The sequence below is a fragment of the Spermophilus citellus genome (assembly GCF_964194105.1).
Source record: "Spermophilus citellus genome assembly, chromosome: 2".
In the NCBI taxonomy this organism is placed as follows: domain Eukaryota; kingdom Metazoa; phylum Chordata; class Mammalia; order Rodentia; family Sciuridae; genus Spermophilus; species Spermophilus citellus.
In genome coordinates, this window is record NC_138183.1 from 226,093,827 (window position 1) to 226,110,027 (window position 16,201).

Consider the following 16,201-nt stretch of genomic DNA (forward strand, 5'->3'; position numbering starts at 1 on the left):
CTACAGGATCATTATAGGTACTAAGTGAAATGGTCCATATAAAAAGCTTAATGTTATGTGTGATGCCTAGAAATTGCCAGTAAGTAGAGATTATATTGTTTTAACATAATATATGATTATGATTATTAACTATAGTCACATGCTGTACAACAGATCTCCAGAACCTGAACATTCTTTCTGAAATTTTGTATTGATTATATGCTCCTACTGTGAACTCTTCTTTGGCCTTTTCCAGATTCTTTTTCCCCTGAAACTGGAAACCCAGAATTTAAACCTGGGTTGAAAGGACATATGCCACATGGACAGCACTTAGGCACCCCTGCCCCACCCATACCCCTGGCTCCCACTGAGCTCACTCAAGGCCTCCACAAGAACTCCCAAGTGCTGTTGGGAGCTGGGACTTTAAGACTAAGCTGTGAACCTATTTGCTTCTCCAGCTCTGGTCTGCAGGAAATGGGCAGGTGGGAGTTGGTGGGAATGAGGTCTAATGGCAGCTGCCTGGCTCACCTGTGCTGTAGCAGAGGTTCCTGCTGCAAGTTCACTTACAGCTGTGTGTGTGGGCACTGAGGCATCAGGGCTGAGAAGATACGGGGCTCATTGTCCTTGATGGCTTGCCCTGTCATCTGTTATTCCCAAGGCACCCAGAGATGCAAAGGGATCTGAACTTCTTGGAAGAAATGCCAGATGCTTCTGTTTTACAGCTCCCTGGAGCTTCTGCATCTGTACCTCACAGAGGATCATTTGAGCAGTCTTACAGACCTGAGTTCCACCCTGGCTCTGCCGTGTCCTGGCTCTGTGCCTGAGGGTAAGTCACTTGACTTCTCAGAGACCCTACTTCCTCACTTTTAAAACATGCCAAGAATAGGACCCATCTGTCACAAGGTGGTGGGGAGCAGCAAATGAGATCACTCACATCAACTGCTTTCCTTGTGCCTAGCACATGTGGGAACTTACTAAATGGCCACTTTATATGTTCTGGGTTGGGCTGTCTGGACTCTTGAGAATGGAAGAACAAGGCCCCCTGGACATATCTGTCTCCATATGATCTCTGTACTGGGTTTTCTCCATGCTTGGTTTATTCTTATTCTCGTTAAGATTTTTCAGCCCCTTCCCATTACTGGTCTGGTGAGCCTGAAATTTTCTGGGAAAGCAAAAGAACTTCTCTAGCAGCAATCAGCCTGGGCTCGAATCTGGCATCTTCAAGGAAGGAGAGATAGGGCTCCAAATCCCCACGCAGGGTGGGAGGGCTCCTGTAGGCAGAGCTGAGTCTGCCAACTCTAGGGAGAATTTATATAGTCTTTATTTGGTCTACGTACCTGCATAGTGTTTTGCAAACATCTGAAGTCACTGCTGAGATTGAGAAACAAGGAGCCCTTACTTACCCTGTACCCACATTCCTATCTTGGCAATACTGACTGGAGCTAGGTGTCTGTTCCCCATAGTCTCCCTTGGCTTCCTGTCTTCAGTTGCAGGGTTTCCAGACTTGCAAGCATGCGCATTTGCATCCTTAAGCTGGAGGTTGCTGCACATGCTTCTGTGTGTGAATATACAACTCCCAGGGTTCCCACCACCTGACTTTCTCACTGGCATCTACACCCCCATACCATAGATGTAGCTTCCTATCGCTGCAGATGGATCATCCGTACTCTCCTCTAAAGCCAATCTCTCTGCTAGGAGCTAAATCCCCCCACCACCACTCCCACTAAGGTCTGTTCCTGTTCCCTCCAAAATTCACACTGGAAAATGAATCCTCAATGCAACAGTGTTGGAAAGGGGGCCAACACATAACCTGAAGGAAGTCTTATACCATATCTTAAGTAATTTTGTCCATAAAATACTTTCATGATGTAAATTTTTCACTATGGTGTCACATATGCTCAAAAAGTTTTTGGTTTTGGAGCATCTTGGATTTGGGATTAGAGATACGCTATAATTGGCTCTCTTTCTTCCTACACTCACTCCCTTGCTGGTCTCACTTGATCTCACCCTTCAAATACACCTACACGCCCGGCAACTCCGCAACTTATTGCCCCAGTCCAAGCCTCCCTCTGAACTCCAGGCTTAAATAGCCCCCAGCTACATAGCATCTCCATTACCAAGTCTAGATGTCTAGACAGATGAGCCTCACTTCTCTCAGACTAAATAGCTGATCTTCTCCCCCAAACCTGTGGTCTCCTGTCTCAGACCTCAGTAACCCTGTATTCCAACCCCCTCATTGCAGCATAATTTTTTTAGGGCCACTAATCACTACTGCCTCTTAAATGCTCTTCCCATGTGCCAGCTGAAAGCCCTATGGTCTATTCACAGCGCATAGGAAGAATCTTTAACCTACAAGTCAGATCATGTCACACCTTGGCTGAAAGCCATCTAACCACTGCCACTTGGAGTAAAGGCTGGTGTCCTCATCAGGGCTGTAAGATACTACACACATGGGCCCCTCTGGACTCACCCCCACCACTCTCTCTTCTTGCCTCCTGCTCCAGTCATCTGGGCTGTTGGCTACCTTTCAACAATGCTGGCATGCTCCCCCTTAGGCCCATCTGCCTGGAACATTCCTCCAGGTTTCTACATGGCTGTGACCCTCAATCTCCTCCAAACCTTGTTGAAAAGTACCTCTCAAGAAACCCTATTTGAGCTGGATACTGTAGCACACCCTGTAATCCCAGCAGCTCCAGAAGCTGAGGCAGGAGATCTAGAGTTCAAAGCCAGCCTCAGCAACAGCAAGATGCTAAGCAACTCAGTGAGATCCTGACTCTAAATAATATACAAAATAGGGCTGAGGATGTGGCTCAGTGGTTGAGTGCTGCGGAGTTAAATCCCCAATACCCCTCCCCTCCAAAAAGAAACCCTATTTGAAATTCTACTTTGCCTTCCTCTGATCTCTCCTTACCCTACTTTGTTTTATCCTCCTGAGCGTGTTATCTTCTTGATACTATATTGTGGTTTGCTATTTTAAAATACTGCCTGTCAGTCTGTCTCCTGACCCCATGCTAAGGAAGGGACATGGACATACAACAGCACTTGAGAAGTATTTCTTGAATACTACACATGAATTTCTAGGAAGAATCATGGCTTTGATAAGACTAGTAGAGAGTTTTGTGTTCCAAAAAAATATTTTTTAAACAAAAAATAAAACACTAAACACTCGCATGGACTAAAAGATGTTTTTAGGGGAAAAACATCTGGTTTTAGTTCTGGTCCTCAAAGAACCTTTCTGAGCCTCTAGAGATACAGCAGCAGAACTGAATATCTATTGCCCTTGGTTTCTTCTAATTCCCTCCTACACATCCATCCTTCTGGTTTGTGTGAATGTGGTGATATTGGGGGGCCCTTCCTCTCATGTCAGGAAACTCTGAATGCTGGCTTAGCAGCAGCTTCAATACCCTATAAGGGACTTCCCCCAGCAGCGGCACAGAGGAGAGAGACCATGAGATTTACCACACAAGTGGGTATTGTATGTGAAGTATGTGCTGGGAGCAACAAGAACAGCAGTAAATACAGAACAGAAAATAACCATCTTTGAAATGACAACAAATGGGAGACATTATCTAAGCACTAACACCTATGGAGGCGGCTGCCCAGCTCTGGAGGGCAGCAGCTCAGGACAGAGAGGCCGACTTCTTTCCAGGTTGCCTGGTCTTCAGTCCTTGTAACTTCTCATCTTTTAGCGCCTTCAGGAATTTATCTGCAGGAGAGCAAAACAAACAGCTGTAGTAGAAAGGAGGACTTTGCCTAACTCTTCCTAAGCAAGCTTCTAAGAAGCAACTGTGCTCCCTACGTGAGCCCCAAACCATCTGTGATCCAAGGCAGGGGTGGGGAGTGGGTGGGAAAAACCCAATAGCCAAAACACATCTAATGGGGAAATACAGTGTCAAGAAATCCAGGAGTTTGGGCTAGAGTTGTAACTCAGTGGTAGGACGTGCCTAGTACGTGAGGCACTGAGTTTGAACCTCAGCACCACATAAAAAATAAAGGCATTGTGTCCATCTATAACTAAAAATTTTAAATTTTTTTTTTAAAATAAAGAAATCTAGGAGTTAGACAAACCCAAGTTTTCTAGGGATTGTTTTCCTTCCATGGCTATAAGAAAAGGTATGTTACAGGGTGTCTGATGAATCAGAACTATTCTCATGGCCCCGTGGACCTAAGCACTTAGGTTATTTCATAATTCCCTTCCTTGTGTGGCAAGGGCAACCAGTTTGGTTTGTGTGAATGTGGTGATATTGGGGGGCAGTTGGAGTGGTCTTTAGCCAGAACAGGGATGGGAAAGGGCAGTTTATGGCTACTGAACACTCAACTGTGCAATAGGCCCCAAACCATCTTACCCTTCGACATGGAGAAATTGGCTCCCACACCAGAGGATACCTGCCCACATGAGCACACCTGGTCTGGCCTGGTCCATATCCCTAAGGCTTTGAATCTAAAACCAGATGGCAAAGTCCAGGACCTTGGTGAGGGACTAAAGGGACACAGGGAGGCAGCCCTCCAGCACTGAAAAGTGAATGTCTCTGGGGTTCCCCTTACAGACACAACAACTGATCCTCACCTACTTCCCCCACCTCCCTCCAGAAGACTCCAGTTTAAGAGTGAACATTAAAGGTTAACTTCTCTAGAGATAGGAGCTGTCCGTGGTAGGTGAAGCTCCCTACTCAGGGATGGGGTATTATTGTGCAGGATTAAAGTTCAGAATGCGGGTAGTGGCTGGTGAAGTTTCAGGTGTGAGGTTTAGAATCCAGATTAATAGAATAGTTCAGGATGTAATTTGAGACTAAAGGGTCCAAAAATTTCAGATGTGTGGTTGCAGGGAGGAGTCGGTTGAAATCCAGGATGGGGGTGCGGGTCTGGGTTCTGGGGGACAGATTTTTGGATCAGGGACTCCTGGGGACTGGAGTCTGAGCCTAAAGCCACATTGTGGGGCTCTGCATGGAGCCAACGAGGGAGCCAGGGCAAAAAAGGATGGGCTCAGGTGGCCCCTGAGGGGGTCACGCACAGCGCTGGGAGTCGAAGCCATCCCCAGTGATGGTGAGCAGCTCCAGCTCCTTAATTCGGATCTCCAGCTCGCACAACTCCTCCGGGTGGGAGGCGGAGGCAAGCCGTGGGGTGGCGGGGCCGGGGGCCAGGGGTGAAGCAGCCCCCTCGGGGCCCGGCGGCGGTGAGTAGAAGAAGCGCAGTGGCTCGTAGGGGATGGAGGCCAGGCCGGAGGGCCACGGCGGAGGGCAGGGGCGCTCGCTGAGGGGACCGAGGCCAGGCGGCGGCGGAGGGGCCGGGGCCGGAGGTCCCTGAGGCAGGGGTCGGCCCCCAGCCACCCCACCGGCCGGCGCCCCGCCCGCCTTCAGCGGCACGAAGAGCTTCTTCCAGATGTTAAAGTCGCTGAGCGGGGACGAGGAGATGCCGCGGTCGTAGAGGGAAGGGAAATAGAGGGGCGGAGCCGGCCGCTGGCTCATCGTGGGGCTCTGACTGCCGCGCCGCCCCTTCGGCATCTTTTGAATGAGAGGCTGCGTGGGAGGAACCCCGCGCCCAGAGACTCGCGCCGCGGCCCCGTGTCGCCGGAGTTCTCGGGTTCCACAGGCCACGCCCCGACGGAGCGCGGCCCCACCCTTTCTCTCCAGCCCCGCCCTAGACAGGCGGTGCTCTGAAGTTCGGAGGCCACGCCCCAGAACGTGGCCCGCCCATTGACGTCAGGGCTCGCCTCTGTGGTGGGAAGGCCACGCCCCAAGGCCTAACCCGCAGGTTAACGCAGCGCTGCCTTCCAGCCTGGCCGCTTGGCTGCTCCAGCTGCTCTTCGGTTCCTCCAGCCTGTACGTGTCTATTCTTACCCAGAAACAGGAAGCAAGGAGTTGGCCCAGGCTGCGGGAGAAAACCTTTTTCAGCCTTTCTCTCCTTTTATCAGGGAGAGAAAATGTTTCCCAACAGTCTCCCCCTGCGCCAGCACACTTCCCTCATTGCCTTAGTAACCACTCCTCGCTGCAGAGCCCCGGAGAAAAAAGTGGCTGACTGTTCATTCCCCACAGTGGCGAAGCAAAGGAGAAGAGGATTGGTTGGGAATGGCTGTTAGAACCAATCCATGTTTCTCCGGCACACTTAGCAGTGTCTTTGGAAAACAGAATTCTGGTCTGGATATGTCATGGCCCTGAAGGAAATGATGAAGTTTTGTTCTCTACCAAATGTACAATATCAGGGGCTGACAGGTAACACGATAACCACCAAAGGAAATCCTGCTGGACCCACCTCAATCAGTTCACTTGTTCTTCATGAGAGACCTGGACATTCTGTCCAAGGGACGTGCATATGAATAGCCTGTGAGTATTAGTCAGACTGGGGGAAATAAATTTTCCTTGAGAGCCTCAGCCTAATGTTCGTTGGTGTAAATGCATAAGGAGTCAAAGTCAGAGTCAGTAACAGCTCTACAAGTGAATGCTATATATACACAGGCTCAGTGTGTGTGTGTGTGTGTGTGTGTGTGTGTGTGTGTGCATGTAGCTACAAAGCAGACAGATGTCCAAGCTGGATAACTTTTGGCAAGTTGTTTGACTTCTAAGTTAGTTTTCTATCAAATAGAAATAAGAGAACCAGACTGCCTCCTTGAGTTATTTGTGATTATCAAGCAGAAGAACAGTGCTTCAATGTGTGAAGCGCTTGAAACTTAGAAACTATGCCCAAATGCAAGGGGAAACTCTCCCCACAGAGAGGCTTATCTGCAACTAGGGAGCCCCCCCCCACACACACACACACACTTAGCTGTGAGCTTCTTGAGGGCAAGAATCCAGCCCAAGGATCCTCTAATATTGAGCATATAATAGGGCCTCTAATCCCAGCAACTCTAGAGGCTGAGGCAGGACATCTACCTCAAAACTTAGTGAGACCCTGTCTAAAAATAAAAAATAAGAAGGGGTGGGGATGTAGCTCAGTGGTACAGCACCCTGGTTTAACCCCCAGTACTACAAAAACAACCAACCAAAAACCTCACAGGGAACTGATAAATATTTGAAACTTTTTAAACAGTGTTATATGTAATGGGAACTAAAGGAGATACCACCCTAAAATATGCCACTTATGGCGTAAAGAATTATTTTGAGGCAAAAGCAATTGAGAAACAGCAGTCATAAAAGAAACCCTGTCTGCCCCTTCCTGCCTAAAATCAGAGTATAAATTTCCCATTGTGAAGATGTCCCTCCTCCTGTCCCATGCCAAGAAAAGGAGAACTCATTACTGAGAAGGTACTAACTTCAGTCTAACAAATCTTGCCTTCCTGCAGGTTCTCCTAGTTGTTTACTTTACCATAATTAATTGTCCCTAGAAACTCAAACATTTTCCCCCTTTCTCTGGTCACTTTTCCACAATTTATAACCCTTTGGTAAGTGGCATATATAAGTTCTCAAGCCTAACCACTTCTTTGGGCTTCCCCTTCCTTTCTACCCTATGTACATGTGGGTAATAATTCTTTTCTTCTGTTACTCTTTTTTTCAATTTAATTCACAAGCCCCAGGTATAGATACAGGAACCAAGAGAGTAGAGGAAAAAATGTTTTTCCATCCTGTAGAGAACCATCATAGTGGTAAGAGCCAGGTATTTGGACTTACACCTGGAACTGAGTCCTGGATTGACATGTACTTGGTTGTGTGAATGAAACTTTTCCGGACCTCAATTTTGTTTTTCAGTGTATTTTTTTAGTTGTTGGTAGACACACTACCTTTATTTTACTTTTATGTGGTGCTGAAGATCGAACCCAGCACCTCATGCATGCCAGGCAAGCGCTCGACCCCTGATCCACAGCCCCAGCCCCAGCTCCTCAGTTTTTTAATCTATATAATGGGAATAGTAATGGCACCTACTCACTTGGATTGGCAAGATTACGTGAGGAATTCTAAATGCCTAATCATGATATTTTGCTCAGTAAAAGTTAGCTTTTGTTATTATGTATTGAAGGTCCTTAGAAGGGAGAGATTTTGCCATATGTTTTGTAAATGATGGAATATAATCACATTTTTACATGTATATATCCTTTTGAAGAAGAAAAGCTTAACAGATTTCCCACCCTTCCTTAACTCCAAGATTATCTGAATAGATTTTATACTGGATAGCTTAAATTATATCCATGTGGTTATTGCTGGTAGTTATTTAAATAAGAAACTGATGACAAAAAGTGTTTTCTCTAACAACTACACAATAAAACTCAAGTGCCTCAATCAACAAACATTGAGATAATCCCAAATCTGAAGATAAAGTCCATAGGGGATAATAAGAAATCACAGTAGATAAGGCAAAATTCTATAGGTTGTTTTGTTACGGCAAGATTGCAATAAATCACCAAGTTGATTTTAAAGCAGGAGACAAAACCATTTTTATTCACCAGCCAGCAGTCCAGATTCACCAGCTGGTGGGCCAAGGGGCAAACTGCAAGTCTACACCCTTTGACACCCTCCAAGAATTAGAGTACACCTTTATAGTCGTATGCTATGCTAAGCAACTATTGATGGGATAGAGGCAGGGTGTTCCCACCAGAGAAGCATTTCCTACATGACATGGAGTCTCAGAAAAAAATAGAGTCTATTTAGTCATTTCCCATATAGCCTGGCACATAACAGTTTGTGCAAATAAATCTTCTGAAAACTCAGGTTGGTGATGCAGAGATACAGCAGGCTTAAATACAACTTAAATAAAACCCTTCCCTTCCTGGGTTTCAAAGCTCTGTGTCACCTGCCTCTTACTCACATTCCCTGTTAAGCACCAGCTGTTGGAGCTGGATCCAATTCCAAACACTCTGAGCCCCACCTTCCTGTGGAACCAATGGAAAGGCCTTTGCAATAAAGGTCAGCTGCAGAAAGTGGCTCTAGATCTGGAAGGCCGTGGGCTTGCTAATAGCACTCCTCTGGACAGAGCCGTCTCACCCAGTGGAGGGCCTGGTTAGGAAAGCCACAGGCTGGGCTGCAGCCTTTCCTGTTAGAGCAAAGAACAGGCCACGGTCAGGCAGGTGGGTTCTTTCTTCGCCAAACTCACTAGTCGGTTGGGGCATAGAAGTTCCTCTCCAACACTCTGACTTCCACTCTCTGTTTAACTCAGGCTGAATCACTGCCGCTGCAGTTGGCATTTGGAATTTTCGTTTGCAGAGCCCTCTCCAGCCAGGAGGGAATGGAGCAGCTGAGTCATTCGCCTGCTTCCCTCCATCATCCCATTGCTTCCTTTGGAGATAATATAGAACGCCCCCTCTGGCTTGTTCCCCTAGGTTCCCTCCATTGCTTTAACTCTGCGTTTGGACACCCTGCCAGCCAGGGGTGCTTGGCAGTTTTCTGGGGGGTCCTGTAGTGTTTGTGGCTTGGAATGCAGGTTGAATAACTCTTATCCAAACTGCTTGGAACAGCCGGGTGTGGCGGCACATGACTATAATCCCAGGGACTCAAAAGGGTTGAGGCAGGAGAATTGGAAGTTCAAGGCCTGTTCAAGGCCTCACCAGCTTGGTGAAACCCTGTCTCAAAATTTTAAATAAATAAATAAATAATAAAAATGATGCTGGAGCTATAACTCAGTGGTACAGTACCCCTGGATCCAATCGCTAGTACTGGAAAAAAAAAAATCCCAAATCACTTCAGACCAGAAGTGTTACAGATTCTGGAGGTGGTTTTTTTGTTTTTGTTTTTTGTTTTTGTGTGTGTTTATTTTTGTGAGGTTTTTTAATTTTATTTTTTTATTTTTTATTTTTTTTTTAGGATTTGCATAGACTACAGATTGAACTCCTCCTAATCTAAAAATTTGTAATCCATGCTCCAAAAGCTGAAACTTTTGGAATGCAGATATGGCTCTCAGGAAGTTTTGGATTTTGGAGAATTTTGGATTTCTGGATTAGGGATATTCATCAACCTATACAACAGAGTTGTGTTTGAATCTAGGATTCTGTGAACATGGGATTGTCAGATCAGTTCTCTGAACTTCAACTTTCTTTTTTCTTTTTTTGGTACTGGGCATTGAACCCAGAAGCACTTAACCACTAAGCCACATCCCCAGCCTTTTTGTGTATTTTACTTAGAGACAAGGTCTCACTGAGTTGCTTAGGGCCCCACTAAATCACTGAGGCTGGCTTCAAACTCATGATCCTCCTGCCTCAGCCTCCTGAGCACCCAGCTCAACCTCAACTTTCTGATCTATAAACTAAATAACTGCTTCATGGGGGTTGATGTACTTGATGAAAATAGGCATAAGCAGTCCTGGAGACACATAGTAAGTGCTTCCTAAAGTATGGCTGGGGTTTTTATACAGTTATATATAACCCAGTGCAGGGCCTGGTTAGGAAAGCCACAGGCTGGGCTGAAGCCTTGAGGTCAGTGGAGCAGAGGTGGTATACCACCCCTAGAAAACCAAACCCACTCCAGATAATTTGGCAAGGCCCTCCCTGAGAAGCTGAGTATCTCTGACAATGATAATAGGCATATAGAGAAAGGCCACAATGTCTCAGGTGCTTGTCTTCACTCATATTTTTCTAACCCAAAGCCGTAGGTGCCATTTTTCCCATTTTACAGATAAGGAAACTGAGGCTTGGCAGGTGACTCACCCAGAGTCCTATGGATGGTTAGCATCAGAGTCAGCAGGCTGGCTTCAGTGGTGCCTCTTCACCCTCCACAGCTGCCCCACTGTCCCCCAGCACCCAAGGCAAGGCTGTGTTCATGACCTCTGGACTGCCACCTCTCTTCTCAGGAGGCTGGTTTTCATTGGAAGTTGTTTGTACCAAGATTTCAGGGCCAATCTAGTCTAAGAAACCCAGAACAGACTTCCTTTATCATTGATTTGAATGAACCATTGTGTGGGTCTAGAGGTGGGAACTCAGGCCCACCTCCCTTTACAATGCCCTCTACAAGCAAGTTTCTTAAAAATGCAGTCCAGCCCTTATTCCTGTTATTTGGTAGATGTGTTCCTACACAGCTGCAGAGTAAGAAAAAAATTCTTTTTTAGTAAAGTGAACCCTGAAAGTATTTTAATGAAATAGTGTGTGCAGAAGCCCAGAAGATAAACAGGCTGGGTTTAAACCCCCCTGACCAGCATCAACTAGCTGGGCTACTTTGGGCTAACTGTGTCGCCAACACTTATTGACCATGTACTTACGAGTTCTCATGTTGCTGACTGAAAGAAATAGATGTGTCAGAATGTTCTGTCGGTAGCCACAGAATTGGACACAGATTTTTACCAGAGGGCTATAAGATGACTCATGGAGTCAAAAGCTTAACTAGCTTTTTGCAATGGTGCAGAGACCAGGGCAACTTCAGGAATTCAGGAACAGGAAGGAATCAAGTGCTCAACAAGGTTGGAGGCTATTCTCATCTACTTAAGGCCCCTTGCTGCTTTCACCCACAGAGGCTGGAATAAGTAAATGCTAGCTTTGCCAACGCCCACCCCCCCAAGACACAGCTCCAGCCAGAGGATATGATCAGAAGATAGTTGGGAGTTTTCTGGGGAATATTTTACTTTCCTAGTAAGAGAGACAAAAATGACTGAACTTTCCCCTTCATTTTCTCTTCCTGCCATGAACTTGAATATAATGCAAAAACTTGTGCAGTCATTTTGTGCTCATAGGAAAAAAACAAGAATATCACTGAGATTCCGGCCTAGATATTGTCAAGCAGTTGAGTTGAGGCTTGCAGTTGCTTATCTCTGGATCGGTTATGGAAGAAAATCAGACTCTATTGGATTAAACCATTCTAAGGTGGGTTGTGTATTGTTTACTGTTAAATACCTTCCTGAGAGACTCATAGTCCAACTCCCCCCACCAACAAAAAAATAAATTTCTTTTTCAGTCCTTGCATAACTCCATGCAAGTCAAATTTTGGGAGAAATTTTGGTTAGAGGAGAGTAGGTTACTTGTATTAACAGTCCCCCCAACATAAAAAGATAGATGTAATTCCCCCAAATTTCTGGACAGATATTTTTGGTGGCCAGAAACAAACTTTCTCAAACTAGTTCAAGGAATAGAAAAGGGGAGAGGGCATTAGAATAAGGCTAGATCTTACTGAATCCAAGGGTAGGCTTCTGAGCCCCAGTCAGTAAAATTGTGTTGCCATCTATAATCTGTAAGCACTCTTAAGGGTTTGGGTATAGACAATACTATTCATAATAAAAATTCAGAAAATCAAATGACCTGGTATATTAACAGTGCTTAAAGTAGGGCCTGGCACATAAGAAGCTCTCGAGTTATGACCACTATGTTCCCTGGTCCCACTAGGTCCATACTGGTGGAGAATATGAATTACAATTCAAAATTCCAGTTCCGGCCACAACACCAGATCACACTAAATATGACAGCTACTTAAACCAATAAGGGCCATCCTATTGGTGTAAACACTTTAGGTGGCCTGATCAACCTATCTGTAAGCCCACAACCAGGTTGGTGGGGTCAGTGGAGACAATGAGCAATGATTCTATGTAGGCTCAACATACTGAAGCTATAACTAAGAATAGCAAGGGCAAGAACAGCAATGCCCTAGAGGAGCTGATCACAGAAAGGAATGCCCCACCCACAGCTGAGGAAGTTGGAGTTTCCCAGTTTGTTTTCTGCAGGGCACATCCTTTCCCTCTTCTCTGGAGACTCAGAGATCCACCCAGCAGCTGGGGAAAAAAGAAAACATCCTTACCTCCAGTGAGCACTGCAGACCCCTACCTAGAAATTAAGGCACTTAGTTGAGTGTAGTGACACTTGCCTGTAATCCCAGCAACTTGCAAGGCTGAAGCAAGTATTGCAAGCAAACAATACACAGTCCAACTTAGAATAGTATCATCTGATAGAGTCTGATTTTCTTCCATAAAACATCCAGAGATAAGCAACTGCAAGGATTGCATGTTTAAGACTGGCCTCAGCTAAATTGCAAGACCCCATCTCTAAATTTAAAAATAAAATAAAAAAGGTTGGGAATGTAGCTCTGTGGTAAAGTACCTTTGGGTTCAACCCCCAGTACCAAAAGAAAACAGAAAAAAAAAAAAAAGAAATTAAGGCACTCAGTGTGTTCATTTATCTTGCCCCTAAATAATAACGAATGTATACGAACAGCTTTAGTTTAGACAAATAAGTATCTATTATAAATTTTTATACTGAATAATAAAAGAAATTTGAAAAGAAGACCTCTAGTCAGTTCCTACTTATGTCAGCCAGTGCAATAAATGCACTATGATTCACTGAAGGTTGAAGACCTCTAGTCACCTGTCCATTGCTGTGACAAAATAACTGAGATAAACAACTTATAAGGAAGAAAAGTTTATTTTGGCTGACAGTTTCTGAAGTACCTGACCATGCTCCACTGCTTTTGGGCCTGTGGTGAGGCAGAACATCATGGCAGGGAGCATATGGCAGGGCAAAGCTGCTCACCTCATGGTGGCCAGGAAGCAAAGAGGAAGAGGAAGGGGCCAGAGTCCCAGGATCCCCTTCAAGGGCTGTCCCAGTGACCTAACTTCCTTCTACTAGACCTCTCCCCTAAAGGTTCCGCCACCTCCCAATAGCACCACCAGCTAGGGACCAAGCCTCCTTCTACACAGGAGCTTTTGGAAGACACTGAAGATCCAAACCATAACATTCATATATTTGAGCATCTTTATTATTGCCAGACCCTTTACAAGTGCATTCTTTTGAGCCTCGAAATTCTTGAGGTAGGTGCAAAAAGCCAATGCTTAGAAAGGTTTTAAAAAAACAACAACAAAAAACTTTTAATCAGAGATCTAGCAAATTAGTGGATGATACAGAACCCAATTTCCCAACTACTAAACCCACACACTTTGCTGCCTTCCTTAAATGAAATCTCTCTGAGAAGCAGTGGACATTTAGAAACAGTGGCGGACACTATGTTCTGAAATGATCTTCTGTTTCCAGAAAAGTCTAATGTGGTCCTGTGAAGCTCACACTGTTGGGGAATTTTTCAGTAACAAATGACTGCATTTAATGTTTGCTTTCCTAAGACAGCAATTGATTTTTTCAAAGCACAATAGCACCAGGGGTTTATTCCAGATTTCCTTTCAAAGTTAGCCTGGAAAGTACATTAAAGTCAGTGTGCAAATGGGTAGGTCAGTAGAGTGATTTACCTAGGGAGCTGTGAAACTATTGCCTTGGTGGCCTTGAGCCATTCAGCTAACTTCTCCAAGTGTAGTTTCATCTTATGCAAAGTGAGATCATAGTATGGATGAAAAGGTACGTAAGACACTGAGCTCAGCCTGGGGCAATGGCATATGTCTGTAATCCCAGAGGCTTAGAAGGCTGAGGCAGGAGGATCACAAGTTCAAAGTCAGCCTCAGCAACTTAGTGAGGCCCTAAGCAACTTAGTGAGACCCTGTCTCTAAATAAAATATATAGAAAGGGCTGAGGATGTGGCTCATGGTTAAATGCCCCTGGAACAAGGGGAGAAAAAAAGACACAGAACTCAGAGCCCTACACCAAAAAGCTGCCTTCATCAAAATGAATGTCAGGTGGGTATGACCGTCAGGCAGCTTTGCCTTCTCAGCACAAGAATCCTTTAACAAGAAGAACTGTTAGCATTTAATTCAGATCTGTTTGCAAGTAACAGAAACCTATGTGCATCAATAGGTATGAACACCGATAAAGAGTTGACTTACTGTGCAAGATAAATCATCGGGTCCTGCTGAGGACTAAGATGTATAAAGCTGGTCCATTCTCTCAGGAAGCAGAAGTCTAAAACTCGTGAGTTGGGCAGACTCATATCAGGACACACACCACATGATGTTCAGTCATGGGGCTGACTATGAGGACACAAGAAGAATATACCCATACCTTAAAGCCCAGTACATCTAAGATGAACTTGGACAATGATCAGCACCCTTCAGGACATAAAATGAGTTCCACTTACCCACCCATCAGATATACCTTGCACACAAGGCTCATTCCTCAAAAAAGACCCAATGGAGTTGTCACTAGCCAATACTGACACTATGACAGTTTCTGTAAAGCCATGCAAAGATCACTAGATTTAAGATCTTCTAGATCACACTCAGCTCCTCTCTGGCCTTTTCATTGTTGCTTTTGGGTCCAAGACTCAACCTTGGTATGTGGCATTATCATAGCAATGTTCTACACAAAGAAATCTCAAGGCTTAAGGCAATCTATATGGTGCTTGCTGAGTTTAACTGATCAGCAGCCCTCTACCCACCTAGCAGCACCCAGATTCTGCATTAAAGAACTACCTTTTCTCCAATGTACTCGGGCCAAGAAGTGGATACATGTCCCAAGAGAACAGGCAGACAGTCTCGTATTGGAATCTGAATCTTGAGAGAGACTTTTCAGGGACTGCTGGCTTTGGGGAATCTGGAGGCATTTCCCCACAAAGTTCTAAAAATTTCATTTTCTGCATAAGTGAGTCAAAATCAGTTCTTGTTCCTTAAAACTCATATAAGAGACTCAGTCAGTGGCTGTGGGCACTTCCTCAGGCGGAAAAAGGCCTGCTGAGGAAAGAGTCCTAACTAGTCATGTCTTGAATAGATGATGTGAAGAAAAACAGTGTTACCATGGATCACTCAAGGCGGAGGTGAGGAAGTCTCTGCTTTTCAATATTTAGGTAGTGGCATCAACGGATGAAAGCCAATACTGCCCAAATGTCCTTCTTCGATTTGCCACGGCTGAGCATACCACATCTGGACCAATAAACCACACTCATCCATTTGATTATATTCTATTTTCAGAAAAGCAACATTTTTTGCATTACCATCTAAAAGATTACTACACAATGCATTTCACTTGTAGAGCAGATATAAAATCAAGAATTTTCTAGTTAATCAATAAATTCCTCTTGCATCTGCATAAACCATGCTATGCTATTAAATACAACCAAGAACACAGGAATACACATGTCATTAAGCCTATGGGATCTTAAGAATCATACAGTAACAACCATGGGGAAAAGGGAACTTTTGTCCTCCCGAAAGGGATATACCATTGTTTAGGAAATAGAAAGAGCTTCCAAAAGCTTCAACATTGGTGACTATGATTGTTATGGGTCAGGCTATGTGGGCAATGACCAAAGAGACTCCATTTTTCCCTGAAACTCCACGTCATGTAAGAAATGCTTCTCCCAGGGAAAGCCCCACCTCTGTACCCATCAACAGTTGCTTAGCATAGCACATTTGGCAACACAAAATAGCAATCCTTATATAATGTAAAAATGTTCTCTCTTTGGCTCCCATTTTTCTTGGACAATGTACCCTGTCAGAAATTGACTGTCTTTAA

The 16,201-nt window shown here is 45.0% G+C and overlaps 1 protein-coding gene across 2 annotated transcripts; it reads right to left on the bottom strand.

The window, feature by feature from the left end:
• Positions 1-3,311: 3,311 nt before the first annotated feature.
• LOC308641392 (uncharacterized protein C11orf91 homolog) lies at positions 3,312-9,363 on the bottom strand. Of its 2 annotated transcripts, none has more exons than XR_014020447.1 (2): positions 8,998-9,363; positions 3,312-3,685 (listed from the first exon to the last, which is right to left on the bottom strand). XR_014020447.1 is itself a non-coding variant. In XM_081279982.1 (2 exons), exons 1-2 carry the CDS (start codon positions 5,478-5,480, stop codon positions 3,600-3,602), a joined length of 576 nt encoding a protein of 191 aa, XP_081136108.1. In that variant the 5' UTR covers positions 5,481-5,783; the 3' UTR covers positions 3,321-3,599. The 2 variants fall into 2 exon arrangements, 1 of the variants encoding a protein (XP_081136108.1); XM_081279982.1 differs by lacking the exon at positions 8,998-9,363 and adding an exon at positions 4,991-5,783 and having other exon boundaries at positions 3,321-3,685.
• Between the last annotated feature and the right edge of the window lie 6,838 nt (positions 9,364-16,201).

What these genes read in the sequence shown, in the direction of transcription:
- LOC308641392 (XM_081279982.1), bottom strand. Translation starts at nt 5,480, where the DNA reads ATGCCGAAGGGGCGGCGCGGCAGTCAGAGCCCCACGATGAGCCAGCGG. An exon ending in TGGCTTCGACTCCCAGCGCT is followed by an intron (nt 3,686 to 4,990) that starts GTGCGTGACCCC and finishes GCTCTCCTGCAG; the next exon opens with ATAAATTCCTGAAGGCGCTA.